The 25,979-nt window shown below is 37.9% G+C and overlaps 1 protein-coding gene across 4 annotated transcripts in view; it reads left to right on the forward strand.

The window, feature by feature from the left end:
• PARD3B (par-3 family cell polarity regulator beta) overlaps nt 1–25,979 on the forward strand; it is a 980,882-nt gene that overhangs the window by 376,760 nt on the left and 578,143 nt on the right. For all 4 annotated transcript variants that reach the window (XM_038585495.1, XM_038585493.1, XM_038585496.1 and 1 more), the window contains exon 3: nt 10,970–11,141. In XM_038585495.1, the coding sequence (XP_038441423.1) occupies nt 10,970–11,141 (172 nt within the window). The remainder of the gene's footprint in view (nt 1–10,969; nt 11,142–25,979) is intronic.

Below are 25,979 nucleotides of genomic sequence, written 5' to 3' on the forward strand. Positions count from 1 at the left end.
ATAAAATCCCAAATAAAGAAGCAAAGTACAGAAGATGCCACTGGGTTTGACAGTATCAATGCGAAGACTGGCTTTTGAAACCCAAGATTGCTGATGGTCTTGGCAACCTGGATTTTTGGGTTCAATTCTAATTTCAAAACATGTGTTCCGTTTTTTTCCCCATATGCTCTATGTGTTTCATTTCTTGATTTAGAAATCATAGGTTTTAATGCCTACAGAATCTATTTTAGGTGCTTTAGGAAGAAGGCCTTTTGTGTGAAGTATACAAATTTGCAACAGACTCTCAAAGACCATCTTTCTACAATTAGAGGCAAGACCTAAAACACAAGTACTCCTGAAGGAGGTAACAGACCTCCTGTGACTGAGAGCAAGGACCAAGGACCCCAGGCTTCTTGTCTTCAGGCCCCAATTAGCGAGGCATCATTCTATGTGAGTTTAATACACCCACAATCATAATTACAAATCTTGACATTTAAATGCTCCCAAAGTCAACACCCATCCCAGCAGGGTTAGCCACATTATCACTAGTTAAGGAGATGTAGAGCAATTAGAAGGTAAAGGAAAAGGTTAGCTCTACCACTCCGACGGAAGGAGTTCAGCAGCTAAACCCACCTGCAATTGCAGTGTTAATTTTTTAAAATACCGGCTTCAAAGCCTTGTCACCCATGACAAGGAAGATGTGAGTCTAAATGGAATATTTAAGAGCGGTGCTTCTGCAGCCCTCAATCAGGCTGCGCACTGACCTTTGCATAGTCTGCACCAGTTGCTCGGCTGTCACAAAATGCAGGAGAAAGTAGAACATCATTGGACCTGTCATGAGGTCAATCAGCCGGTGCTCAGGCCAATTTGCTAAAGAGTCTGTCCCCTCACCAGTCTGATGAAATGGAGTACCAATTAATCCCAGCTAATTTTCAGGGAGTTGAAAATGTCCTCGTATTTGTTGTCCACTCACCACTTTACCTGGCCTGGCGGGCTCTCAGGCCTGGAACATGAGGCCACCTCAGGGACACGTGAAGCTGTTGAAACTTGAGTTTTAGGCCAGCAGGGTGACAGGCGATGATGGGACACCTGCCTCAGGCCAGCACTGCCCTATTTTAGTGAGAAGGCTCTGTGGTTTGCAGCCTCCAAAGATAGGGTGTGTAGCTCCAGTGCATGCAGCAGACATTTTCTCTTTGAAAATTGTCATGATCTAGAAAGATCTCATTGTTTGTTTGTTTTCTATCAACCTATCAATTCCTTATCTGTCTTTAGAAGGTGCTGGCTTAGTCATCATTCTCTGCAGAGATTTACTCTCAGAGCTGTTGAGTTGTCTTAAAAGTGGAAAGGTTTCTTTTTTCTTTTTCTTTTACCAAATAGACTGTTCTATTTGTAGCCAAGTCTCATAAATTAAAATACTTGTCAAAATAAATGAATAGTATGTTTGTTATATTCATGACTTAAAATCACGTTTGATTGCTTACTCATTAATCCACAAAATTAAGCAACACACCCTGGATTGCAGTCATTAGTACAAATAAGGAGAATTCTTCTAACCGTCAGATGTAGTGGAGAGCACTGTACGGTTGTGTTTGTTTCGAAATCAAGTATGTTAATGCACAAATTAGTTTTTTAATGTCACGTTTCCTCTGGAAGAACACCAAGCACTTAAATGCAGTCCACCAGCCGGTAGAATTGGGATCATAATACACTAAGTGGATTTTAGATGGAAAAATTATAAAATGTAATTTCACATCAAGCCTCGAGGATGGGCAGGAGCTATTTTGTCCACTGTGGGAGCATAGATGATAAGGGAGGTTATTTTTGTTCCTAATTGGATGGAAACATCTGGACTCAGGGAGATGGTATGTACCTTAAAAGTGTAGACATCTACATAACAATGGCTTTGCTTTTCCTCTCAGCTATAGCAGAGAACTTAAGTCACTCTCTTACTCACCCCTTTCCATGTACCATGTACCTACTAGGAACTTGGAATATAAAGTCAAGTGTACTTGAGGGGTGCCTGGTTGATTGAGTCAGTAGATCATGCACCTCTTGATCTCAAGGTTATGAGTTTGAGCCCCACAATCGAGTAGAGATTACTTAAGATACAATCTTTTTTTAAAAAAGTAGTAAAGTCAGATTATACTTCAATTCTCTCATCTGTAATGAGGGGCTAACAATGCTAGTCTCCTAATGTTTTTTTATGAGTATAAAATAGAATTTGTAAGCACAGCACCTAGCACATAGTGAGGGCTGTGTAATTTTTTGTTAAAAGCATTTTGTAGTTATGTGACTCATGGTTTCAAATAACTTACAGGTTTGTTTTTTTCAGGTAGCTTACAGTTATAGAGGCAAGTAAATCCAGACCTTTGTGCTGTGTAGACAGGTAATGATAGAGACATGGACGGTATTGTGGGAACAGCAGAGAGTCTGATGGAAGACCTCATTTGTGGGACTTGAACTACATTTTGGAAGCCACGATAATATAGGATGCAGAATTTTAAGTTGGAGCAAGACCGCACCAGATTGTATGATGGAAAGCCCACCAGCACAGTAGTGTTGTGGGTAAACACTGGGGGCTGGACTGGAAGCCAGAAGCAAGTTGAGGTCTTTGCAGTGGAGATGTGAGGACCTGGCCAGAGGAACTGAGGCATTTTATTGTAAAGGAGTAATCCCTGCAGAGAGAGATAATCCTTAGATTCCCGTAAATTACTGCCTTCAGGGATCTGTTGACCTGCCTATGGATGGCTGTGGCAGCGCTGGACCTTGGCCAAGAAGTTACCAAAGAAGTGTTCCCGAGACCACCACAGCTTTGGGTAGAAAATAGAAGGAAGGAGAGTAAAACTGAGCTGGTAAAATAGGAGTTACGTGAATCATACAACATTGTAAACATATGAATGCTTTGTAATTTACAAAATGTTTTTCCCTGTGCTATTTTATGTTTTGTAGTGTAAGATACACTCCTTAAAAAAGAACATTCTTCCAAAAATGTAGGTTAGATGTGTGTGATTTAGTTAAAAATAATTCGGAGAGAGAGCCATTTGGAGCCATTTGTGTGTACGTGTATCCATGCATTTTAAAACATTACCTTCATTTCTAATAGTTTCATTTCTAATAACTCTCCCAAGACCTTCCAAGTCCTTGCGAATGGGTAAAATTGAGAAGCGTCCAGTGATATACTAGATAAATGGCAAGCAAAGCCACTCACTGGATTGACATCCTTTTTGAGAATTTCTCAGCTAGTTTAACCTTAAGGATTTTCCACTTTCTTGTGTGTCTGTTGTTAATATGTATAACTTAGAGACAGTGAAAATAGTATTATTAACAAAGCCAGATATATTAAGGTTTTATAATTTCTGACCTTCGTGTTGCCTCAGAATGCTTGAAAGTACTTCCATCTTCTTTACCTGTATGTTTTTCCCATTGCTGTCCCTTTGAGGTCCTTTAGGGAAGGGCTTGGTGGCTGCCACCTGACCTCCATGGGGCCCTTTGCTCCACCACTGTTTTGGATGAAGGGCACAGAGGAAGGTGTCTTCAGGCTTTCCTTGTGTATATTAGATGTCAGTTGTGAAGGTTGTTTCATAAATGCTGAGTTGTTACTCCTAAGGAAAGTCAAGAATGCAACAAAAACAAACCCAAGATTCTCTCGAACTTAAGCGAGTCACAGGAAAAATATGATCCAGTATAAATGCCTTTAATGTATATCTGACTTCTGAGTGAGTTACTGCATAATTAAAGGAGGTAAATGTAGTTTTGGCCAAAATGTTGGTGGTTTTTTAATAGACATATTTTTTTTTGTCATTACAGGCATATGTAGGCAGCTTCCTCTTTAAAAAGTGATGAGAATAAATAGGGTTCTTAGTACAGTTGAATAAATTATGTAATTTTCTTTAAAATGAAGCTTAGAGCTGTAAAGTTTGAAAAAGTCCCTATTACAGATTTTCAGTTTGGAGAGGAAATGAAAATTGGTTTATCTCATTTACTGAATGTCGATTGAACTTTTGTGAGATTCAGAGCTGTTACATACTTGCTCTGAGGATGCTAGATCTGATGCTTGCATCTGATGAAGATGCTAATGTGATCATGCTAATTTTGAAAATCTGGATTAAAGCTTTTAGCTAGCTGTCAAAATCCTATGAAGGAAGATCACCTATTTTCAGACCTTTGTTTAAAGTGGCATAAAATTAACTCCCATAGCCAATTGTTATTTAGTTATAAGCAGATGCATACATTTAAATGAAATTCTGCAGTGTTTCACTCTGTTCCCAAAGGTGATAATGTGTTTTCCTCTACTTGTGAAATTGTTGTAATTTCACAGTCTTACTTAGATTTAATTGTGTTTATTAAGATTTGAGACAAATGATTCCAATTTTATTTGGTAGGATCCTGGGTTTTTTTTCTTTGTCTTTTAATTTTATTTGATAGTTGTTGGTAATATGGAATATGGATGAAACAGTAAAAATAGCAATCTGTTGTTAAATTCAACAGTTTAACCCAAAGAACTCAATATGGCAAATAAGCTTTTCTTAGTAATACACCAGTTTACTTGATGTGTAATTAAAATAGAGCCACATATTTCTTACTGTAATTACTAATACAAAAAAGTACACTTTCATAAATTATATTCTATGAGCATTTAGATCACTTTTTTATTCTCTAGGCTAAAGATATTATATGATTGTTATAATCAGATTATTATTTTTATTGTTGTAAAAGTAACAGAATGCTACTAGTAGGTCGATAACAGAGCAAACCACAGCATGAATATTGAAGGACTCTGCAAAAAATGCACTTGGTGGCATTTATTATTCAAATATTTACTTGTCAGTATAGAAACTGGAGGCATTGGTATATTCCTTCAGTTGAGGTGGAATAGACAGCACAGCCCATGTTATTGCTAGGTGGAAGAGCAGTACTGCATGTCTAAGGGTTGTGTGTTCTTGTGTGATGAAGAGCAAGAAAAAAAAGAAAAACAAAAATTACCCATTTGATGTGTTTGATCTTGGTGCTTTCTCTGTTCCTCTGTCAATCCTGTGATGAAGAGATTAAAGAGAAGCAACAAAGTGAAAACAGAATATGGATAAACAAGTCAAGTGGGATTTAGTCTGGAAGCCAGAGAATGTTAACTATGGTAGGAAAAGGAATTAACATTTAACCTGCCACTGTGTACCGGGCTCTGTGCTAAGCATCTAGGCATGTTAGGGATATTATCAAGGAAATTAACATCCTACCTCCACCCGACTTACCCCTCATCACACACGCACGCACACATGCACACACACGCACTCCTGCACGCACACACACATCTTTACTAGTGATATTGATCGTAGTCATCTTACAGTTTGAGTCTAAAAACAGGCCTGAGTCCTTGAAGAGATATTGATGGTGTGAAATTGCAGAGAACACATGGCTCTTTTGATCAAGTGTATTATTCCGGTTTCATGGATGTTGTAAATTATCCAAAGTTCTTCTATTTCCTTTCATCTTTGAGTTTTTTGTTGTTGTTGACTTTTTCATTATTTTGACCTTTACAAGGTGAGTGTGAGAAAAAAGATGGAAATAGCCTCTAATGTGGGATTTGTTGGTGATATTTTTTCTAGGAGAATCCTAATTTCAGATGTTCTTCCGATATGCCTTCAGTGGTGGGCAGGAGATACTTGCACTTACCAAAACTAGTGCCTAATCTTTGAATTGGGAATATCATCTGCGTGCTGAGATCCAGTTGTTGGATATAATTTGTACACGCCACATTAATGTGTTTCTTTTTTCCATGTTTTTCTAAATCCTATTTAGAAGTTAGGTGCATTCCTGAGAATTACACTCCACCCCGACCTCTCAAACAGAGGTACTGTGAAACACGTAGATAAACACTGTACCTCTTCCTCTTCCTGTACCTCTTCTTAATTTTGCTGGCGATTAAAGAGAAGAATCTTTTTGTATTAAAACAAGCACAGAAAGCTGATAGAATGCAAAATATAAGACATGAATTTGTAAAAGCTGAGCACTTCTGCTGTGAGTTTATGGTATGCCAACTCAGGCTATGCCCCCACTACCTTGGGGGTTTATTCACATTTGTCCTTAAGCTATGTTGGGGCACACATCTAGCAGCTTGACACCAGGTACCTCGAAGTGGCATATTGGAGGAAAGTGGGCGAGGGAGTGCCTGGAGCCAGACTGCTAACCCTGCCGCCCTCTCCATCTGCCATCCACCCCTGGTGCAACACTTCTACTCCTTCAGAGACCAAATGAGCAAATTCTCCCTTTCAGAGTTGAGCCTGAAAAGAAAAGAAACACACATAATCTCTGTCTTTGGATCTTGTTGTGGCAGAAACAATTTCTCCTGATGTTGAATGGAAAATGAGGTATTTTTCCCCCATAATAACAAAACCAGAACAACAGTAATAATGATGATGATCCTTGGAGGACCTTTTGGCTATGTGTTGCTTGCTTATACTCATTCACTGCTAAAAAATAATAATATGAATGTTTATCCTAAAAGCACATGAAAAATCTAGGTATCTTTTATTGCTGTGCTGTTTTAGTATCTGTTCTTGCCTCGTTTTATTCATTTTACTCCCAAAAATATATGTTCGGTGCCTACTATATATACTTATCATTCGAGGCGATAGGGATACAACAAAAAAGACAAAACTCTCTGTTTTCTTGGAAATTATATTCTAGTACAGTTAGAAGGGCAATAAATAAGAAAAGGTGAAACATTGAGGGGGTGATAAATACTATAAAGAAAAAGCATGGAAGGATAGGAAGTGGTGGTGATATTGCAATGCAGAGAGTGTGGCCTTTGAGTAGAGATGAGAAGGACAGAGGAAAAGCCATGGAAGTGTCTGAGGGAAGATTCCCTCAGGAGAAGGGAACAGCATATGCAAAGACACTGAATCAGGGACAAAGAAGAAATCGCATAGCTGGGTGGAATCCGAAGAACAAGGGAGAATGTACTCAGAACATGAGGTCAGAAAGGTCACAGGGAGCCCATGACCAGTTAGTCCATTGCAAGGACTTGAGCTTCACGGGAAGTGACCAATCACAGGAGAGATATGACCTGCCTTGTGTTTTAGAAGGGTCACTCCGTCAGCTGTATTGAGAATGGATTGAAAGGGAGCATGGGTAAAAACAAAGAGGCCAGACAAGAAATAATTGCAGTAACCCATGGGAGAGACTGGGAGTACAGTCCAAAGTGGTGGGAGTGGAGGGATAAGTCAAACTGTGATTACATTTCGAGATTTGTTGACAAATTGGATGTGTGTGGGATGTATGAGAGACAGAGGGAGAAAGGAAGGGGAAAAGACATCAAGGATCAATAGGAGATTTTTACCCTGAGCAACTAAAGAATGGGTTGCCATTAATTGGGATGTAAAACAGTTATGGAAAGATCTTTGTAAGGTCAGTTTTTCAGTTTTTGACATGTTACATTAGACAATGGACCTTATGATCCTGGAGTTCAAGAAGAAGCTCTGGGTTGAAGATTTAAGTTTGGGATTTATCAGCGTATACTTACATCCATGCCATGAGACAAAAGAGGTGTCCAAAACAAATTTAGACATATTCCATATTTTTAGAGATGGGCAGGAATAAGGAGGAGGACATTAATGGTGGGCTTGGGGAGTTGGAAGAAGTCCAGGAAGCAAATGAAGAAAATAATTTAAGGAAGAGGCCGTGGTCAACTGTGTTCTGAAATCAAGCCAAAGAAATGACTTGGGATTTAGCTACCTGAGGATTGGTTTTGATCTTGATAAGAACAGTTTCCATGGACCAGAAGAGTAAGAGCCTGACTAGCAAGAATGGTAGTAGGGAAACTGGAAATTGCTCTGTGGACAGCTCTTTCAGATTCTGCTCTCAAGGAAAGTTGAGGAAATCACATTGTATCTGGGGGGGTCCTGACAAGGTTTTCAAGCTCTACTTATTGTTTGTTTTTATCTTTGTTTTGAGTGGGAGAATGAAGAGTATCTTTGTAGACTAACCTTCTTGTGTCTATCTGGGGGTAAGATACCTAAATACAGAGATCTGTGTAGGCAGAAGTTTTGGTTGGAAATAATGTCTGTGTGAAAAGATCTTGGATTTTGGGGTCTTTGGGAAATATCAGTGTCGCACAGCATGACCTGAGAATATTGACCTTACAGAAGGTGAACAGAGGGGTCGCCAAAAGATGGGTGGGACAGTAGAAGGGGAAGGCATCCAAATGAAATATTGCCTGTTTGCATTTTGGGTAGCGTTTAGGTTGCTACAGTTGCTGCGATGTCCGTGAAAAATCTTCCGCATGCCATAGAAGTTCAGTCTAGGTGAAACCTTAACAACAGAAAACTTTAAATACAATTCCTTCTTTCGTGTCCATCTCCTCTCTGTGGGAAAGGTAATTTTTAATGAGTTTAAGGTCAGGGAGGAGAGGCCATTTTCATGCAATGGACACCTTAGAAATCAGCTTGCTTTCTGCTGAGGAACTAGAAGAGTGGTTTATGTGAATTAATGCTCCTCTGTAACATCGTCTGCTGGGAACTCTGCTATCCAGTAATGTAGATGTTCTGATAAGTCATCTAGCTAATAAGCACCTACAATGTGTACAGTTTAAATAGATTGTCGTTACTGAGGCAAGTGTAAGTGTGCACATTGTGGATGTTGAGATGAAGAGTGCATGGACAGTCGCTTATCAGCCAGCCCCAGTGGAGCCAATGACTTCATTTGGGCACCACAGATTCAGGAACTGAACCTCTTCTTTCCAGGAATAGAGACTCATTTACAACATCACTCCTCTTTTTGGAAAACAGTCACATTATGGTCTGGAACCCTGGGTAGGAAATTTAAAAGGACTAGATTTTAGTACCTATTATTATTTCATCTACCCTTTTGAGGTAGAAACAAAATCTCTGAACTATTATGTTCTCTCGTTTGATAAATAGGTGTACCATTGTTATTACATATGCTATAAACTAGAGTGGATATAATAGTATGAAAAACAGTAAAATATTTTAAGGAGGAAAAATTACATAACAAAGATAGATAATGATTTATCTTACGAATTTTCAGTTTTAAAATTCTATAATATGCTCCAGATTGATATTCTGTTTTCTCTTTCTCCCAGTATTTAAGGCACATTACGTATACTAGCAGTTAAGGATGTAGCAAGAGGGAAAAGTAAGGTTTTAGTCTTACTTACACAAAATTGTTCATAGAACCGGTATAGTAAGCCACTTTGCCTCCCTGATTGACAATTAAAATAAATGTTACTAAGATGTGTTAGATTTCACCAATATGCAAAACTGAAATTATAATTATGTCACACAAATAGTGGTGAAAATAACACTTCTAGCACATGTTAAAAGTTGATTTTATTTTTCTTTTCTCTCTCTTTTTTTTAAGTTTTTATTTGAGAGAGAGAGTATGATAGAGCATGAGCATGGGGGAGGCGGAGGGGTAGAGAGAGAGAGGGAGAAGCAGAGTCCCCACTAAGCAGGGAGCATAATGTGAGACTTGATCCCAGTGTTCCGGGATCATGACCTGAGCTGAAGGCAGACACAACCAACATAGCCACCCAGGCTCCCCTATTTTCCTGTTCAAGATTTAAAGTGTTAAACTCTTCACTTTGACCAGATGATTAGAAAGATACATCTACTGATTATTTTTATACTAGAATAATCTTTCATTATTAATCTATTAAAGTCTTCTCTCAAATCAGTTCATCAGTGCTACCAATTAAAAATAGAAAAATGTATGTGCTCAATTTCAAGAATTAAAAATAATGCCTTGGGAGTAGCATTTCTTTCCTGTGGTAAGAGGATTGTTGGATTTTCCAATTAAAGAAGTCTCCATACTGGAAATGAGTAGTCAATTATGAAAATTATTTTTGAATAGTCAATTTGCATATCCCTAATTGTATTCATTTCTTTTGAAAGACTGAACTTGGAATTTATGATGTTTTGATTGATTACTCCTGCATTTGTGTTATTAATACTATTGCTAACAAGGCTCCCCTATGAATGGGCCTTGGAGTGCCTTTTCTGAATAAATGTTTGAATCACAAGTAGGTTTGTTTTATTTAATGAATGAAAAATATCTAAAGATTTACTAGCAGCTTTCAAATTGCACACAATGTACTTTATTGGGTTGACAGTAGCATCCCCTCACTGCCTACTACATGCACATTTGGACTTTTCCACACCACCTGATGAGAAGTGTGTGAAGTTGCTCTATGGTGGTGCTGTCTGCCGGCCAAAAGTACAGCTTCAGCAGGACTGTCCTGTTTATACAGCAATCTTCATGCAATGAATACTTTATTACATTTTGCCCTTTATGAAAAATTACTTGGAAATGGACAATTAAATGTTTTTATATTAATGACAAGAAACAGTTCTCATATGAAATAAAATTGAGATGAAGATGGGAATAATTTGGTTAAAAGTGCTGATGTTTAGTCTCATTGGACTTGACGTTCATTGGACTTAAACCAGTCAACAGAGTGTCATGAATGAAGAGAACAAAATTAAAGGGATGTATAAAAAGGGGATATTTATGTGCACAAAGTGAACACATTGTGTGGAAATATACACATTTATTTGTTGTGATCGTGTCTAAAAGGACAGCCATAATTATAGATTTTATCATATCTTAGCTCTCTGAGGCTGGAATGGCCTCTTTCACCATGTAGATCTATTGTTCAGCTTTTGCATATTCAACTTTTATTTCTGGAAACCCTCTTTAAAAATACTAAGGTCCTTTTTGGCATATTGGAAAAGGCGGCGAGGGGAGGGGCAGCCATTTCCTTCCTAAAAGAGAGCCAAAATCAGTTCTTTATTTCAAGAGTAGACAAACCATGAATTAAATCCTGAGCACCTGCTTTTTGCATTGAGAGGTTTGGTGTGGTACAAGTTTTCAGAAGCTATTTTCTTTAAAATCAAATTAAGATCACAATCCGCTGGATATAGTGTTGTGTGATACGCATGCCATTCAAAGTAATTAGTGTTGTTGGTTTTGTTTGTAGCTGATTGCTGTGTTTGATGAACAAGAACCACTCCACAAGATGGAGAGCCCCAGTGGAAACTCTGCAGGTCGGCAGAGCCCAGATGCCTTTGAGACGGAAGTGGCTGCCCAGTTGGCTGCATTTAAACCAATTGGTGGGGAAATTGAAGTAACCCCTTCTGCTCTGAAATTAGGTATGTGTATTTTCACTGGTATGTTCTTCACCTGGTTGAAATACATCATCTTGCTGGCTATAAGTTGCTTCTACTATTTGAATTATCCTCTTAGTATCTTTCCTTAAAATTCTGGTTTGTCTTCGCTTAAAATTATTTTTACGTAGCAATTTGTAGCTGCTGATGCTCCGACAAGGGGATGCAGTTTTTTCTTGAATTGCAGGTGCATCTGAATTGTGTACTCTTGAAGTACCCTACAGGACAGGCTGGTCTGTAAGTGATGGGGTTTATCTGTAGCCCAAGAAGATGACTTAAAAAAACATCTCTCAAAAGTGTCATGTGGTGAAAGCTAAGATTTATCAAGGAATTCAGACTAGAAATAAAGGTCACTTTCTATTTCAGCCACCTTCTTTTTCTCCTCAAACTATGTCGCTTAGACTTTGGGGAAAACCTTTGAAGTTAGTCTTTTAATTCTGTCCTGCTGATTTATTCAAACAAGAACAACACACCCAGTAATTTTGTTTGGATTTCTTTATTTTTGTTTTGAGGGCATTGGGAGAAAAATAAACATTCTTCTAAAGTTTCCATGAATTTACATCTCCAAGAGCAATGTCAGTTTTGGGTGATACCTCTTAGAGATAAATTTAGGTCAGTTTAACAGCATGAAGCTTTTGAAAATCCACTAACATTTTGGTACTTAAAACAAACTTTCATTCCTGTTGAATGTATGCATATGTTTTGAGACTCCTCTGAGCACCTGTTATATAGGTTAATTCTCAAGGTAGAAGAACAGGGGCTTTTACTACTCTGCAAGGGGAATCTTTTCCTTGCAAAGCAAAGTATATGCTTAAAATTGTAGAAGTCCTCCTACAGAAGACTCATTTTTCCCATTTGAAACAAAACGTTTACTGGAGAGTTTATTTTACATACCACACTACTGAATATCCATATTTGGTATTAATTTTCTGGAAAGCATCTGTGGTGCCGCTTTTTATAACAAACCAAGTGGAAATTAATGACCTCTAATCTTCATGATTCTCCTCTATCCTTTGGAAACTCAGCTCGTGAAGCGGTGTTCTGGAATGTGGACAGCGGAGGGCTTGGTGGCAGCTTCTCTCCATCCACAGCGAGGTTTGTGGCTCCGGCAACCTCACCGCCCTATCATTCATTTGCATAATGGATGCCTTTTTATCCATTATGCAAATGGTATGGGAGGGAAATTAGGCAATAAGGGAAGACGAAAGGAGAAAATTGCTCTTGCTTGTTTTAATATTCTATTTATAAGCAAGCACTGTGTGGTCCTTAAAAGGCTGAACCCTGGAGTACCCTGTGCTGGGCAATTTGCTTTTGCCTTCTCTTTAGGAGCTTTCTGAGGGTAAAATAAGTTTGTTTTTCTTAAGCTTTCTCAGCTTCTTCTGTTGAACTGTCTGAGCAATATAATGTTGAAATCAGGAAGAAAAAGTAAGCTGAGCTTCTTTTTCTTTGAAAGTGAATGTTTCTACTTCTTCAGTACTAACTTCTGGTGAGAGAGAAAATCTTTATTATGTGGGAACTACATGCCAGGCACTGAGCTCAAAGCACTGCACCAAGTGTTCCAAGTCCTTTGCTCCTGACAACTCATTTAAGCCTCATAATAGTTAGCTGGGCTCTCTTATTCCCCTCATTTAAGAGATGAGGAAACAAGCACGTAGCACTTAAGTAATTTATCCAAAATCATGTAGCACAGTTATTAGGTGGCAAAGCCAGGATTTGAACCCTTTCTGGCTCCAGTGTCAGGAACAATTATTCTATGCCGCCTCATATATCAGTAGTCAGTGAATAAAATGATGGTTTTTCTGGGGTGTACTTTGTGAATATACATCTAAACCCTGAAAGTGTCTCTTAACTCCCTGGCTTCGAGTCCCTTTCAGGTAGTACTGCGGAAGAAATGATGAGGTCGGCTAACCTTCCTTACTGGTGGGCGGTCAGTGTTGCCTTGGGGCCCTGGGGTCTGACGCCCTGGCATCATCTCCGGTTCCTCCTCCCTCTTGCCGACCAGCCTCACTTCCTTCCGCCTTCACCTGCCCGACCACTGCGGCAGGCCAGAGCCGCTTCATCAATCAGGCTGGCGCAGAGGCCTCGAGCTGACCCCTCTCCTTACAGGGCCTGCTTTCTCCAGCCCCGGCTCCTGCCAGCGCTGACTTTCTAAATCACAAATCTGATTATATAACTCCCTGCTTAACAACTTCCAATGGCTTCCTATTGCGCGGAGAGCCATGTCCAAACTCATTAGCAGACTGATGCAGATGGTTCCTCGGAATTAGCTGGAGGAATTTGGGCAGGGATGAGTGATGAAAAAAATTGTCCCTTATATGCCCCCACAAGTCCAGCAGACTGAGTACTTTTCATTTCTGGAACTTTAAAAGCAAAGGACACATTTGTCAAAGTTTCTCGGAGCAATTAAAGACGAGAGCAACACAACCTGCTTTGGTGTCTGCTGTTTTCCTTTTGTTGCCCTCGGGGAAGGGTGTGTTCATAGATGGGGGGCAGGTGCCACCTCAGGATGGAGGGGTATGCATGGCAGCAGAGATAGTGCTCGCCGTTCCTGGGGAGTGTGGCCTGGTCCTGCTATCAGGCCTGGTCTAAGATTCTGTTTAGGTGAAGCAGGGGGGTTGCCTAGAAGAGGAGTAGCATTTGTGTTCCAGGAATTCACCGCAGCAGGGTGCATATACAATGCCAGACTCTGGAGCCCCAGCTCTCCATCCCAACTTGCCACTCAGCTCCCAGAGGCCATTGGAACTGGTTCTGCTTCCCGTGGGGCTCACTTGCATAGGCTGATATGGGAGACACGGGGCTTCTTCTCACAGATTTTCAAATTCTTGAGGCCCATTCAAGAAGATGGGGAATTGAATCATTATCAGCTCACACATGCTTATCTCTCTTTATAGGACGCAATTCAACAGATAATAGGAATGAAGACATGTTTATGATTAGGTCATATTAATCACCAAAAATTTGGGTTTTATTGATACCTGAAATAAAAATAAGCTTGATATTCAATATAATATTTTTAAAGATTTATTTATTCATTCATTTATTTATTCATTCATTCATTCATTTGTTCATTCATTCATTTGAGACCCAGAGAGAGAGAGAGAGAGAGAGGCAGAGACATAGGCAGAGGGGGAAGCAGGCTCCATGCAAGGATCCTGGGACTCCAGGATCATGACCTGAGCCAAAGGCAGGCTCTAAACCAGTGAGCCACCCAGGCGTCCCCCAGTATAATTTTTATACCTCTTTCCAACACAAGATAATCATAAATAATAGTCTGTTAAAAGCCAACAACATTCCCTATATATATACAGAGATTCGCCCTTCCTTTTCTTTTTCTGCCAAGGTGAAATAGTTATGCACAGAACATGCCAGAAGTTTGTATTTACAGGCTCTTCATGATCTACCTACGTCTTCTCTGCCCACCTTTATTATGGCCATTCTTCCACAGTTACCTTGACATGCAGGCACCATGAACCACTTAGCATTCCCCAAATTTGCTTTCTTTCAAGCCTCTATGCTTTTGCAGGTTCTATTCTCTTCACTTTGATCCTCCCTTTGCCTACTTTCCACCTGGTGAATTTGTATATACCTTTTATATTCATGCTCATATTATGACCTTGTTTGTAAAACCTCTTGAACATCTTCAAGATAGTACAGTAGGTATGCAGTAAAGTTCTTAATACTTCATCACCAATGATGAGTTATAGAGATGAATTGGAGAAATCTTCTACCGACACAAAGGGTTCATAGTCTTATACCCTATAAGCTAATGGGGTACATATTTTTATTTATAGGAGGAGTTTCAAATCAATTAGGCATCTACATAATTCCAACTTCATTCATCTAAATTATTTCTTGCCTTTTATTTCCCGATGGATTTTTTCTTTTTTTTTTTTTAAGTTTTTATTTATTTGAGAGTGAGAACGTGCACACAAGAGCTGCAGGAGGAGCAGAGAGAGTGGGAGAGGGACAAGCAGGAAGCCTGGCATGAGCCCCCATCCCAGGACTTCGAGAACATGGCCTGAGCTAAAGTCAGATGCTTAACCCAGGAGCTGTCCCACACACAATGGATTTTCTAATGTAATGCTAAATGACTAAATCCTGATGCAGAATGATTTGCTAATTTGGACTAACACTTTACGATTCTGCTTCTGAAATTGGCCAGTGCTTCCCTACTGTAGCCTAGAGATTGCTAACCTAAAACTCCATTTCAAAGAAGAGACATAGTAGAACAAATACTTGGTAGAACAGCAAAGAATCATATTCACAGAGTCCACCTGGACTTTACAATCATCCAGTTCAGGGATTTTCCAAGTCTTTGGAGCCCTTTGGTACTTTGAATATATTTTGGGATTTCAATAACTATGTTATTGTAGCTAGTTAACAAATGACATTTATTGAGGATTTAAGTTTTAGGTGCTATTCTAATTTATTCATGTTCACTCTTTGTATGGATAGGATTGGCTATGCTAGCAGGGAAGAAAGGGATGCAGAAGGCTGGGGAGCAGGCAATAGAGAATCCTAATGCCTTTTAGAAATACTATGGTGAAGGGACACCTGGGTGGCTTAGTGGTTGAGTGTCTGCCTTCAGCTCAGGGCATGATCCTGGGGTCCGGGGACTGAGTCCCACGTCGGGCTCCCTACATGGAGCCTGCCTCTCCCTCTGCCTGTGTCTCTGCCTCTCTCTGTGTGTCTCTGTTGAATGGATAAATAAAATCTTAAAAAAAAAAAAAAAAAGTCCTATGGTGAAGAAACCCACTTCCACTCAAAAGAATTCTTAGTGGCCCTGACAACAGCTTTTGAAAAGTGCTGGTCTGGAAACAGCACTTCCATAGAAGCACTTCCACAGACATTTCCATAGAATTTCACAGTTAGCAGTTCTCTAGACAATTGACATTATTTTCCAAATAAGCAAAATGTGTGTTCTGATGTCAAATAACTGGTCAGGTAAAGAACTAGAACTGGACCCTGTGTCTGTTGGCTTCTAGTGCAGTCCTCTTTCAACTACATGACATTTTGGGATTAATTGTCGATTTCAATTACCATGTCTTTTAATACTATATGTGATAAAATACCACCTCATATCCTTTTAGAATTGAGATAGAGCGTAAATTAATAAATAGATACTATGAATAGCTGTAAGTCAAAATCTATTTAAGGGAATAAAGACCAGAAAAAGATGGAGAAAATTTCCTTTAAGTTCTTCTGTAAGTTTTTTTTTTAAAAAAAAAAAAAAAGAATTATTTCTCCTCATCCCTTGTAGGTTTGCACATACATGCACTCATGCATGTGTGTGTTTGAGGGAAAACCGCACCAAAGCCAATGTGCTAATGGGATACATAGGTGATTTTTTTTTTTTTTTTGTATTGTGGATATTGAACTCTTTCTGACATTTCAAGTATCTGCACATAGGGCCTTCAGTACATAAGACAGATTAGGACACTATTTTGAAATTTGGAAGAGTAAGGGTCTCTTAGCCTGCCCAGTGGGTAGTTCTTGTGCTGCCTTTAGATCTGTGGTGCCCAACCTGCTGCTATTCTGCCAAAGACCTCACGAGATCATAGCCCCAATCTTGGCCATCCTTGTCCTTTGAGAACCAGTGGTGCAGAGCTGGTCCCAGACCCTACAGTATTTGATCTAACTGCGTGCCCAGATAAATCATTTAACTGGTATCTATCAGGACCACATCTTTCCAAACAAAATTAAATCAGAACACATTTGTCATTTCCATACAAGTGAATGGTCTGAACTGAGACCAACCAGGTCACCTCGTGATGTGTCATTACCATGTTTCCTTGCCCCAAAGTTTTCTCATCTATAAAACAGGCCTTGCTTGCCCTAATGGGCTATGATGGCTTTAGGAGAATTTCATTCATACCACACTAAATTCGAATCTGACCCCATGCGCCTGCCAATTTCTGTCCCATGGCCCCAGTTAATTAGTGGTTTTATTCTTGATCTTTGAACATGTTTTTCAGTACTTCTTGACTGAAACTTGCTATTTTGGGTTCAAGCTTATGTGAGAAAATATTTTCTTTAGTTATAATTATTTTAGCAATGTAATTTAAACAGTGTGTCAGGATAAAACGTATTTGGGACTTGGTTGTTGCCAGGCCTGTGATCTATATTACCCAGATATAAAGCAATCTGATTAAAGTTTGGAGTTGAAATAGCGTTAGCTTTATTCTCCTCTTGTGTGTTAAACTTTGAAGATGAGCTTACTTTCTATTTGAAAGTGATTCTTGTTTCTGAGACTTGAAAGCTGAAAGGTGCCTCAGATGCTTTATTGTTTCCATGTGTGTTTGTGCTTCAAAATTGAAATGGAAATTATGATTGTGTGTTTGTTATAATATAATTATTTTCAAAACACTGAGTTCCCTTGTCTTTATTTTCAGTAGTTCTCTGAAAAAAAAATTATACAGACGTAGATTAGTGTTGGAAATTGTGACCGTTTTCTATCTGATTTTGACTAATTTACTGCATGAGGGAAACATATGGGAACATTTGTCTGAATTTTTAAGGAAACCAAATCCCTTTATGGCACTGATCTTCAGGAAAAAATAAAGAAGGGGGAAGTTTATTCCTTTAATTAGGCTGCAGTGTGTAAGTAGCTGCTGTGCCCATAATGTGAGTTTAAGTATTGGCATCTGACCCTAGACAAACATAGTCACACCACACACATAGCAGAACTAAAGCTCAGGACTGGCCTGGGCTTCTGCCGAAGCCTTTGAATTCTGACTACAAAGCTTACAAGCATGTGCGGGTTCCTCATTGCTGGAAGCCCTCCGCTGTGGGCTGTGAAACCAGAGTTGAAATTACCAGGCAACTGAGGTCATTTGCTTGGATGAGTCCATAAGTCATAATTTGGTCACTGAGTTTCATCTTATTTGTTTCCTGTTGGGGCTGATTATTCAAAAGTTAACAGCTATAGAATAGCTTTTCTTTCTTGACTTTTTTTCTTCCCTGCAAGCCCAGTATTTTCTTCCCATGCAGGCTTAGATGAATGATGTTGTAATTAGCTATGGTAACCTTGCCAGGCCATCATCAATCAGTCACAGCCATAGAGTCAACAAAGTGTGTGCATGCTTTCTGGTACGACAGTGACTACATTGGGACTAAGGAGGTCATGGAGTTTCTAACCCATTTCTGGCCTCATTCTTCTTTTCCTGTTGTTTTGGGTTTTATTTTAGTTTGTTTTCACAGTAGGTGAAAGTTGCTGGCAATAGGGGGAGTCAGATTATATATTGAATATTTAAAAATTGTTTAATACTCTGGAAAGGGCCTGAGATACTTGGTTGAATGAAAAAATCAATACCTAAAGACAAGCAACTCATAACAAATGTTAAAAGGTAATTACCACGAGGAGTCATTTTTGTTTGTACTAGTGATGTACAAATGTGAGTGATAGCTCAAATGGGAACTTTTCAGCATACTCGGCATTACCTTTTCTAAGTAATTGCAGATGAATTGTCTATTCAGGTGTATTTCATAGGCCATCAGTTTATAACATTTTATAAAAATAACAGATTTGCTGAAAATATTCTATATTCCCATAAATTGTCTTTTAAGTGAGATATTATTTAATCATAGAATGTTAAACAAGAAAAAGAAAAAAATTACCATCATCTTAACTATTTTCATTTTTCTATTTCTATCTAGTTTGTTTTTGTATTTTGTCTTAATTTTTTTTTTTTTTTTTTTTACTATTTGCTTCAATTCTCCTTGGTCCCTTCATTTTTGTGTGTTGTATCCAATGGCTAAACTTAGTACATAAATTGGTACTAAGGTGGTAGTAATCTATGGAAAAAAATATTAAAGGGGATTTGCGTTTACCATTCATCCAAAAATGTAAGATAGTAGATAAAAACCAAGCTTTTACTCTTGTTCTTTTCCAGCTATAAATTTCTAAGTTGATTATATGACCTCAAAAACAGAAAGCAAAAAATGCCGAGTTCACCAGCTCCCCTTTGGCCTTTTGCCAATGCTAGACCCACATTGAGACAGAGTCTGCAGATCCTCTCATAAACAAACGGAATGAAAGGTCACCTTCCTACCGCTCACTTGATATTAGACCCCTGGGTTTCCAGGCCTTTTTTGCACATTGCTTTTAATCGTAAGTCCAGTGAGGCCATGTTTGCAAAAACCTAGTCCCTGAGCAGTGAAAATATTTTCACTCATACTTTCATATTCAACTTTTTATAGTTCTTTGTGCCACTCATAAAATCATTTGCATTTTAGCCTTTTAATAAAAGAAGACTCCCCCCACGCCCCCACACACACTAATACCCAGAGTCTCTTCTTATTCTTTTCCCACCTGCCATTACAACTCCCATCTTATATAGTTTCCGACCCCTCTTTTCTGGAACAGCCCAACAGGACCAGGCAAGGTGGTCCTCCATTCTCTAGATAGAGGTTCTGCTTTTCAGAGCCTTGTAGGGTTTCATATGCCTCTTTCAAGAATGCTTTCAAATTGCTTATCTATATTAAACATTCTTAATAATTATGACTCATATTTTAAATATATGTCTTTTTAGGTTCTATTTCATATAAATTTCTAATTACAGCTAACCAAATTATTTATGATAATCATGCTGATTTTCTTTTGCAGTGTGAAATTCAGGAATCTTGCTAACAATTCAGTATGTGGTAAAGCCTCATTTATACTAACAGCTTAAATATAAGGTTTAGCCTTTATTATTTGTGTGTGTGTGTGTGTGTGTGTGTGTGTGTGTGTAAAGCCCTGCCCGCACATAAGATTCCCCCACCCCCACTTTCTGCCCATCTGGGGGACTAATTTAATTATTTACAGAAGATCTATCTTAAGGACAAGTCACTCAGAGTTGGACACGCTTTTATGACTGGCTCAGGATTTTCTCATTTGCTTTATCTGATAAAGCCAAGTGATGAATTATGCCCCAATGTACACACATTTGGTTAGTTCCTTGCACTATACGCATTTGGAAATTTTACTAAGATCTCAATTTGGCTAAGAAAGTAAGAAATACTGAAACAGCTTGATCTCTTCATTCTCACAACCTGAGGTGATAAGGAAAGGTGACAGCCTTTGCTTAGCAATTGCCATAAGAAAAGCTATCTCTCTAGTGTTTTACCCTTTTTAAAATGTTTACCAGATAAAAGAAGACAACTTCCCAGATACCACCACCACAGTCTGTCAATTTATCACTGAAACAATGCATCTATCATATGGTACACAGAAAATGGTGCCCATTCTATTTATTTATGGACTTAATGGGAAAAGCTTGATAGCTATCAGAAAATACAGGTAATCCTCTAAAAATACCAGAAAAAAAATTAATTACTGTTCTATATAAAAATGAGACTCTATTAAACTCTTCAAATTCTTTTACAGATGGAAGAAATTTGGGACTTTTTTTTCCTGAGTGTAAAATTAAAGGAAATTATGTGGTACATCTTGCTTATTTTCTTTTTGTTTATATGGAGGGCTTGCCTATGATTACTTAATGCATGTGTGTGGAATATGGCATGATCAAGGAAAATAAGTTAGAAGGCTTCTGGCCTAACCACAACCTATTTAAAATCCTAGCTTTCTTGTAGTTGGTGTTTTAAGATAATATTGGTTAAAAGAAGCCATTACCTCAATGTCCATGTTTCTTGAAACTATTGATAGGAATGGTGTTTCCATAAGTTTTTGCTCTATTTGTTCTGAAAAATGACACGGATAGCAGCAAGCTGAATGGCCTTGTGTCATCTGGTTCTGCAGAATTGTGATGATCAATTAAACTCTCTTTATGTTTTTAAAACAAATAGACTTTCTGCCCCAGAGACCTGAAAGCATGAGGCAAACTTTGTATTTTAGTCACAGTTCAGGAATAATGTCCTTTGACCTCACGACTTTAGTTGGGTGTTACAATTAACTGCTCTCATGGTGGAGAACTCAGCCTTTGCACAGCTAACATCTGCTCTTTTCCAATGATTGGGCTTAAGAATGTAGTTATGGAAATCAGTATATCTGATGTCATTGCTACAGAAGATGGTAGTGTGCCTGTCACTGAATTCAGGTAATCAATAATTATTTATTGCTGGCTCAATAGATGAAAAGTATTATGGTAGGCTACCAGAGGAATATAAAATAGCACAAGCCGTGAACTCATTCCCAAGCAGCCTGCAATCTAGTTGACTTAAAATAAATTACTGGGTGAATCTCTTAACTTGGTTACGTTTCCATTTTTATAATTTACAACTCTTGTTATAATAACACAGAGCGTACGATTATAAAACCTTATAGTTGAAAAAGGTCTTACCTCATAAGTAGATTTAGATGTGCACAAAAAGCTTCACTATGAGCCATTAGTCATGTGTGATATCTCCCCAAAGCTTGGTTAATTGTCTTTTATTTGAGTCTTTGTTAGAGAGGTTCTGGAAATAATAAAACTTCAAGTTTGGAGTCTATATGTGAATCTGCAATTTTCATTTACTATTTTGGGCACTGTTAGATTTATCTCCTATTAGGTGGCCAGAAATAACTAGGACCCAAGTCTTTCCGTTACCAAAAACAATGCCCTATGCTGCCCAAGGAAAGTCTCCAAGGACCTAATGGGTTTGACAGATGAATATTTATCCATCCATCCTTCTTCCTAATGACACTCCACTCAAATATATTCTTTTAATTCTAATTAGTAAAGTTGGAGTCTTTCTACCCTGGTGGGTTCAGTAAATGCACTGTTCAGAGGAATTAATTGTGCCCTAGATCAGAGGTAGATGTCAGTGACCCATCCATGCTGCTTTTCCACTGAGTGCCGTATAAATTACTAACTGGACTCTTAAGGATGATCCTTTCTTCTCCAAATCTATAGGCTATATCTCAGCCTGACTGATTTAGATGATACAGAAATCTAAAGTTCTATCTTCACTCCCTCTAACTAAAACCATTGTCCACTTGAGTGTCCACACTGTCTGAATATGATTATATGTGAATTCATCTACATTGCAGACTGTATTGAGGAGCATCTTGACCGTCTTGGAAGATTTCCTTAGAGAAGTTTAGAGAATGAGTTTTGAGTGCTTTCTCCCTTGCAGACCAATCACCACCTTCTTACAAAACTTACTCGAAAATTAGTTTTCTTTAAAAGAACTTCCTTGTCTGCCTTATTGCCCTATTTTTAAAAATAATGTTCAGCATTTGTTTGGTAGTTGTCATAAATTTGATATGATAATGTTCTGTCTTTACAAGGTGAAAAGTTATGCGAGGTTAGGCAAAATTCTTATCTATAATTCATGTCTTCTTAAAAGCTGGTCCCCTCCTTAGTATCCAAAAAGTTACCTGAATATATCTGACTTTGTTTTTTCTCTAGTATCTTAATGAATAAGTATGCAGCACATTATTTCCAAAAGGGATGGAGAAGGATATAGAAGATAACTATATGTAAATATATTTACCAAAGTATAGTAAAGAAATTAAGAGCACAAGCATAGGCCAAATATGACTTTGCCCTTTACAAAAAGTAGTGATCTTTGGCAAATTACTTAACCTCAGTATGTCTCAGTTTCTTCTATAAAATCTCTGCCTCCCACTATATAGACATATATACACACACATATATATACATGTGTTTATGAGTGCATGTATACATATAGATAATGGGTAATCTTAGTAATGACCTAACCAAGTTGTTGTGAGCATCAACTCAAAAGCATTCATATATATGTAAATATAAAACACTTAAAGTAGTGCCTGCCATGTAATAAGTGATGTCACTATTATTTTATCATTAATTTAATTATTAATCATTTAGAAGAAAATTATAAAATCTCCTTGTGTTTTTGTAATTAATATTTTAGCCTGGGTTTTTTTGTTCTCCTTTTTTCTCCACTTTCTCAACCCATGACACTGTCTTCTCTCTTACTCATAAACATAGATTATTGTCATCTTATACCTTCTCCTAAGCCATAAAATTAAATTTGTTTTTCCTCTTTTCAGGCTTAGAAGATAAATGGTAAAATGATTTATTGAAGCTAAAATAATACTCAGGGACATTTAATCAAAATAGTATAATTGCTGCAAAGTTTTCAAATAATACCTTTGTGCTTTTTTTAAGAGATTTGTGGAAGGGTAATTGCTTTGATTCTTTTTATCTTAACTCAAGTATTTACTTTCATATCCTCACCCTGATTTAGCATATTGTTCATAAGAATTTTCTTTCACAGTTGGTAAGTGCATGCTGTTTATGTTTGACAGTACCTTTACACAAGGGAAGAAGAATTTATTTCTAATGTTTCACTCATCCAACTGACCTAGAACACTGTATCAGTCAGGGTGCCAACAAGAAACAGATGGCATCTCAAAGGTGTATTTGAAGACAGTTTAATAATGGGATTACTTAAAAAGGTGAAACACTCAATGTTCCAAAAAGATTGGGAGAACCATTACCAGCCCAAGCCTAAAAGTGGCAAGGGGAGACCATTCTTACCAATCTGGTGAGAGTTGCACATGTAGAAGAGAGGTGCTTACTGGATCAGAACCTATGATCTAAGGTTATCCAATGCTGCCACTTTCAAACATGGAGGCAACACAGTGGGGAATAAACATCATAATATCCCTTTCTTCTTATCCTCTGATCTCCAGCTGGTCTTTCCTAATGGCCAAACCCAACAGGCAGCAAGAGGCGAAACAGACCAGTGTGATAAACTGAGTTACTGAATGAAAGTCAGCCTCTTGGTGGCCAGAACAGGGCTTCTAAGACTGGGAAGTGGCTCTGGAGAGTAACATGGAGATCAACTAGCACAAATATCTAGTCTCTGAGGTGACTTTTTTTTTTTTTTTTTTTTTTTTACTAAGATGCTGGTATAGATAAAAAATGCTTTACGATTAAGAGTTGATTGTTCACATAGAACTTATCTATTGGACTATAGAAATCAAATAGAAATTAAAATATGCTTTTCTCCTCAGGTGTTTATAACTCAGTATGATAGTTCTCATTCTTTTTCTATTTTTTTTTAATTGAGACATAGCATGGGTGATATTTCTATATACCATGCACTGAAATCAAGTATCCAACATTATGTAATGTACCTGTCTCTCGCCGACTATGATTCCACCACCTTTGTAAGTGAGGAGGTAAAACACATCAGCTTTCAGTTCCCAAAAAGTAGATTAAATACATTTCTTTTGTGTCTCCTCCTTCCCCAACTGTCATAGAAATGACAGTTGTAAATAAAGGAAAGGGGGATATATGAATAAAACCACTGGAAATGGGAAGAGAGGGAATGGAAAATAAATATAATCAAATTAATATGATTAATAGATGACTCAGATTTCAGACTGCCCTAGAATCGAGTCTTTTTTTTTTTTTTTCTGGCATTGAGAGATGGGCTAGGGTGTAGGTGGACAGCGACAGCCTGACTGCCCGCCTGCCTTCCTGTTCATGCCTGTTAAAGTGAGACCTGTCAGTGAACATGCTTTAAAACAACTGAAACTACTTGTTATTCTTAAGCAACTGAGTACTTCATACAGAGATGCGAATGGGCAACCACTGCTCACCAGACATTTAAAGGAAAAACAACTCAAAAAATGATGCAAAAGTGGAATTGACAAGACAACCTTAGAGAAGAACAAAAAAATTTAAAGGGAGCTATCTTACCAGGCACCAAGATTTATAAAGTTATAGTAATTGATTCATTGTGGTTTTGGCACAATGAGAGATGAATGGCATAAAATAGAAATTTCTAGCAACAGACCCTCAAAGATAGTCATTTGTTTTAGATTTGAAATAATTGTGCACTGGGGAAGGGATGATGCTGAGTCAATTCAATATTTATATAGACAAAAAAAATAATCATCTTAACCCCTACCTCACACCTTACACAAAAATCAGTGTGAAGCAGATTATTTTTCCCATTCCTTTATATTTAGAGCTACAGATAAACTCTGAAGACAACATGGAGATATATGTATGCCTTTAGAGTTAGGCTTCTTTTTAATACGGGACATAAATAAGAGCTAGCCATAGAAAAGTTTAGATAAATTGGATTATGTTAAAGAACTTTTGTCCATTAAATGATACCACTAAAAAAGTTAAAATAATTGTAGATTCTGAGAAGGTATTTGTAATACTTATATTTGATGAAAGGCCATGGCCAAAGAATATAAAGCACTCCCAGAAATAAGAGAAAAGCAGAATTCAAAAGAAAAATAGAACTCTAACAAGGCATTTCATATAAAATAGATATTTGTATGGCCTATAAGTATATAAAAAGGGATCAGTTTCATTAATCTTCATGGAAGACACGTTAAAATGCATGGCAAAACTGACAACAAAATAATATAGCATTGGTTTGTAGCCCAAAGTATAAAGTATATATACATGTGTTCATACCAATATAAGTAAATAATTAATTGAATAAAGATGGTACTGATGGTGGCAAAGAGTAAATATTTCTTACATAAGAGTTCCAAATAATATATACACATACTCCTTCTCCCTTGAGTATAAATTGAGGTTGGTGACTCACTTCCAAGTATAGGGTATGGGATTAAAAAAAAAAAAAAAAAAGTAGTACATACAGTGGTGAAACCAGGCCATTGCTACCTGAACCAACAGATCAAGATTACCATCACCAGGGAGAAATCAGCTAATCTATTCCCTGATATGATAAACAGAGCATTTTGGCTCAGTGATGTTCTTCTCCTAGATTTATAATCCCAGGCTAATCTTGAGAAAATCATTAGACAAATCTGCACTCTTTGAAATGTCTGACCAACCCTCTTCCCAACTGCCAAGGTCATGAACAGCGAAAAAAGACTAAGAGACTGTCACAGACTAGAAGAGACTTGACCAAATATGACCT

This window comes from Canis lupus, chromosome 37 (genome assembly GCF_011100685.1).
Source record: "Canis lupus familiaris isolate Mischka breed German Shepherd chromosome 37, alternate assembly UU_Cfam_GSD_1.0, whole genome shotgun sequence".
NCBI lineage: Eukaryota > Metazoa > Chordata > Mammalia > Carnivora > Canidae > Canis > Canis lupus.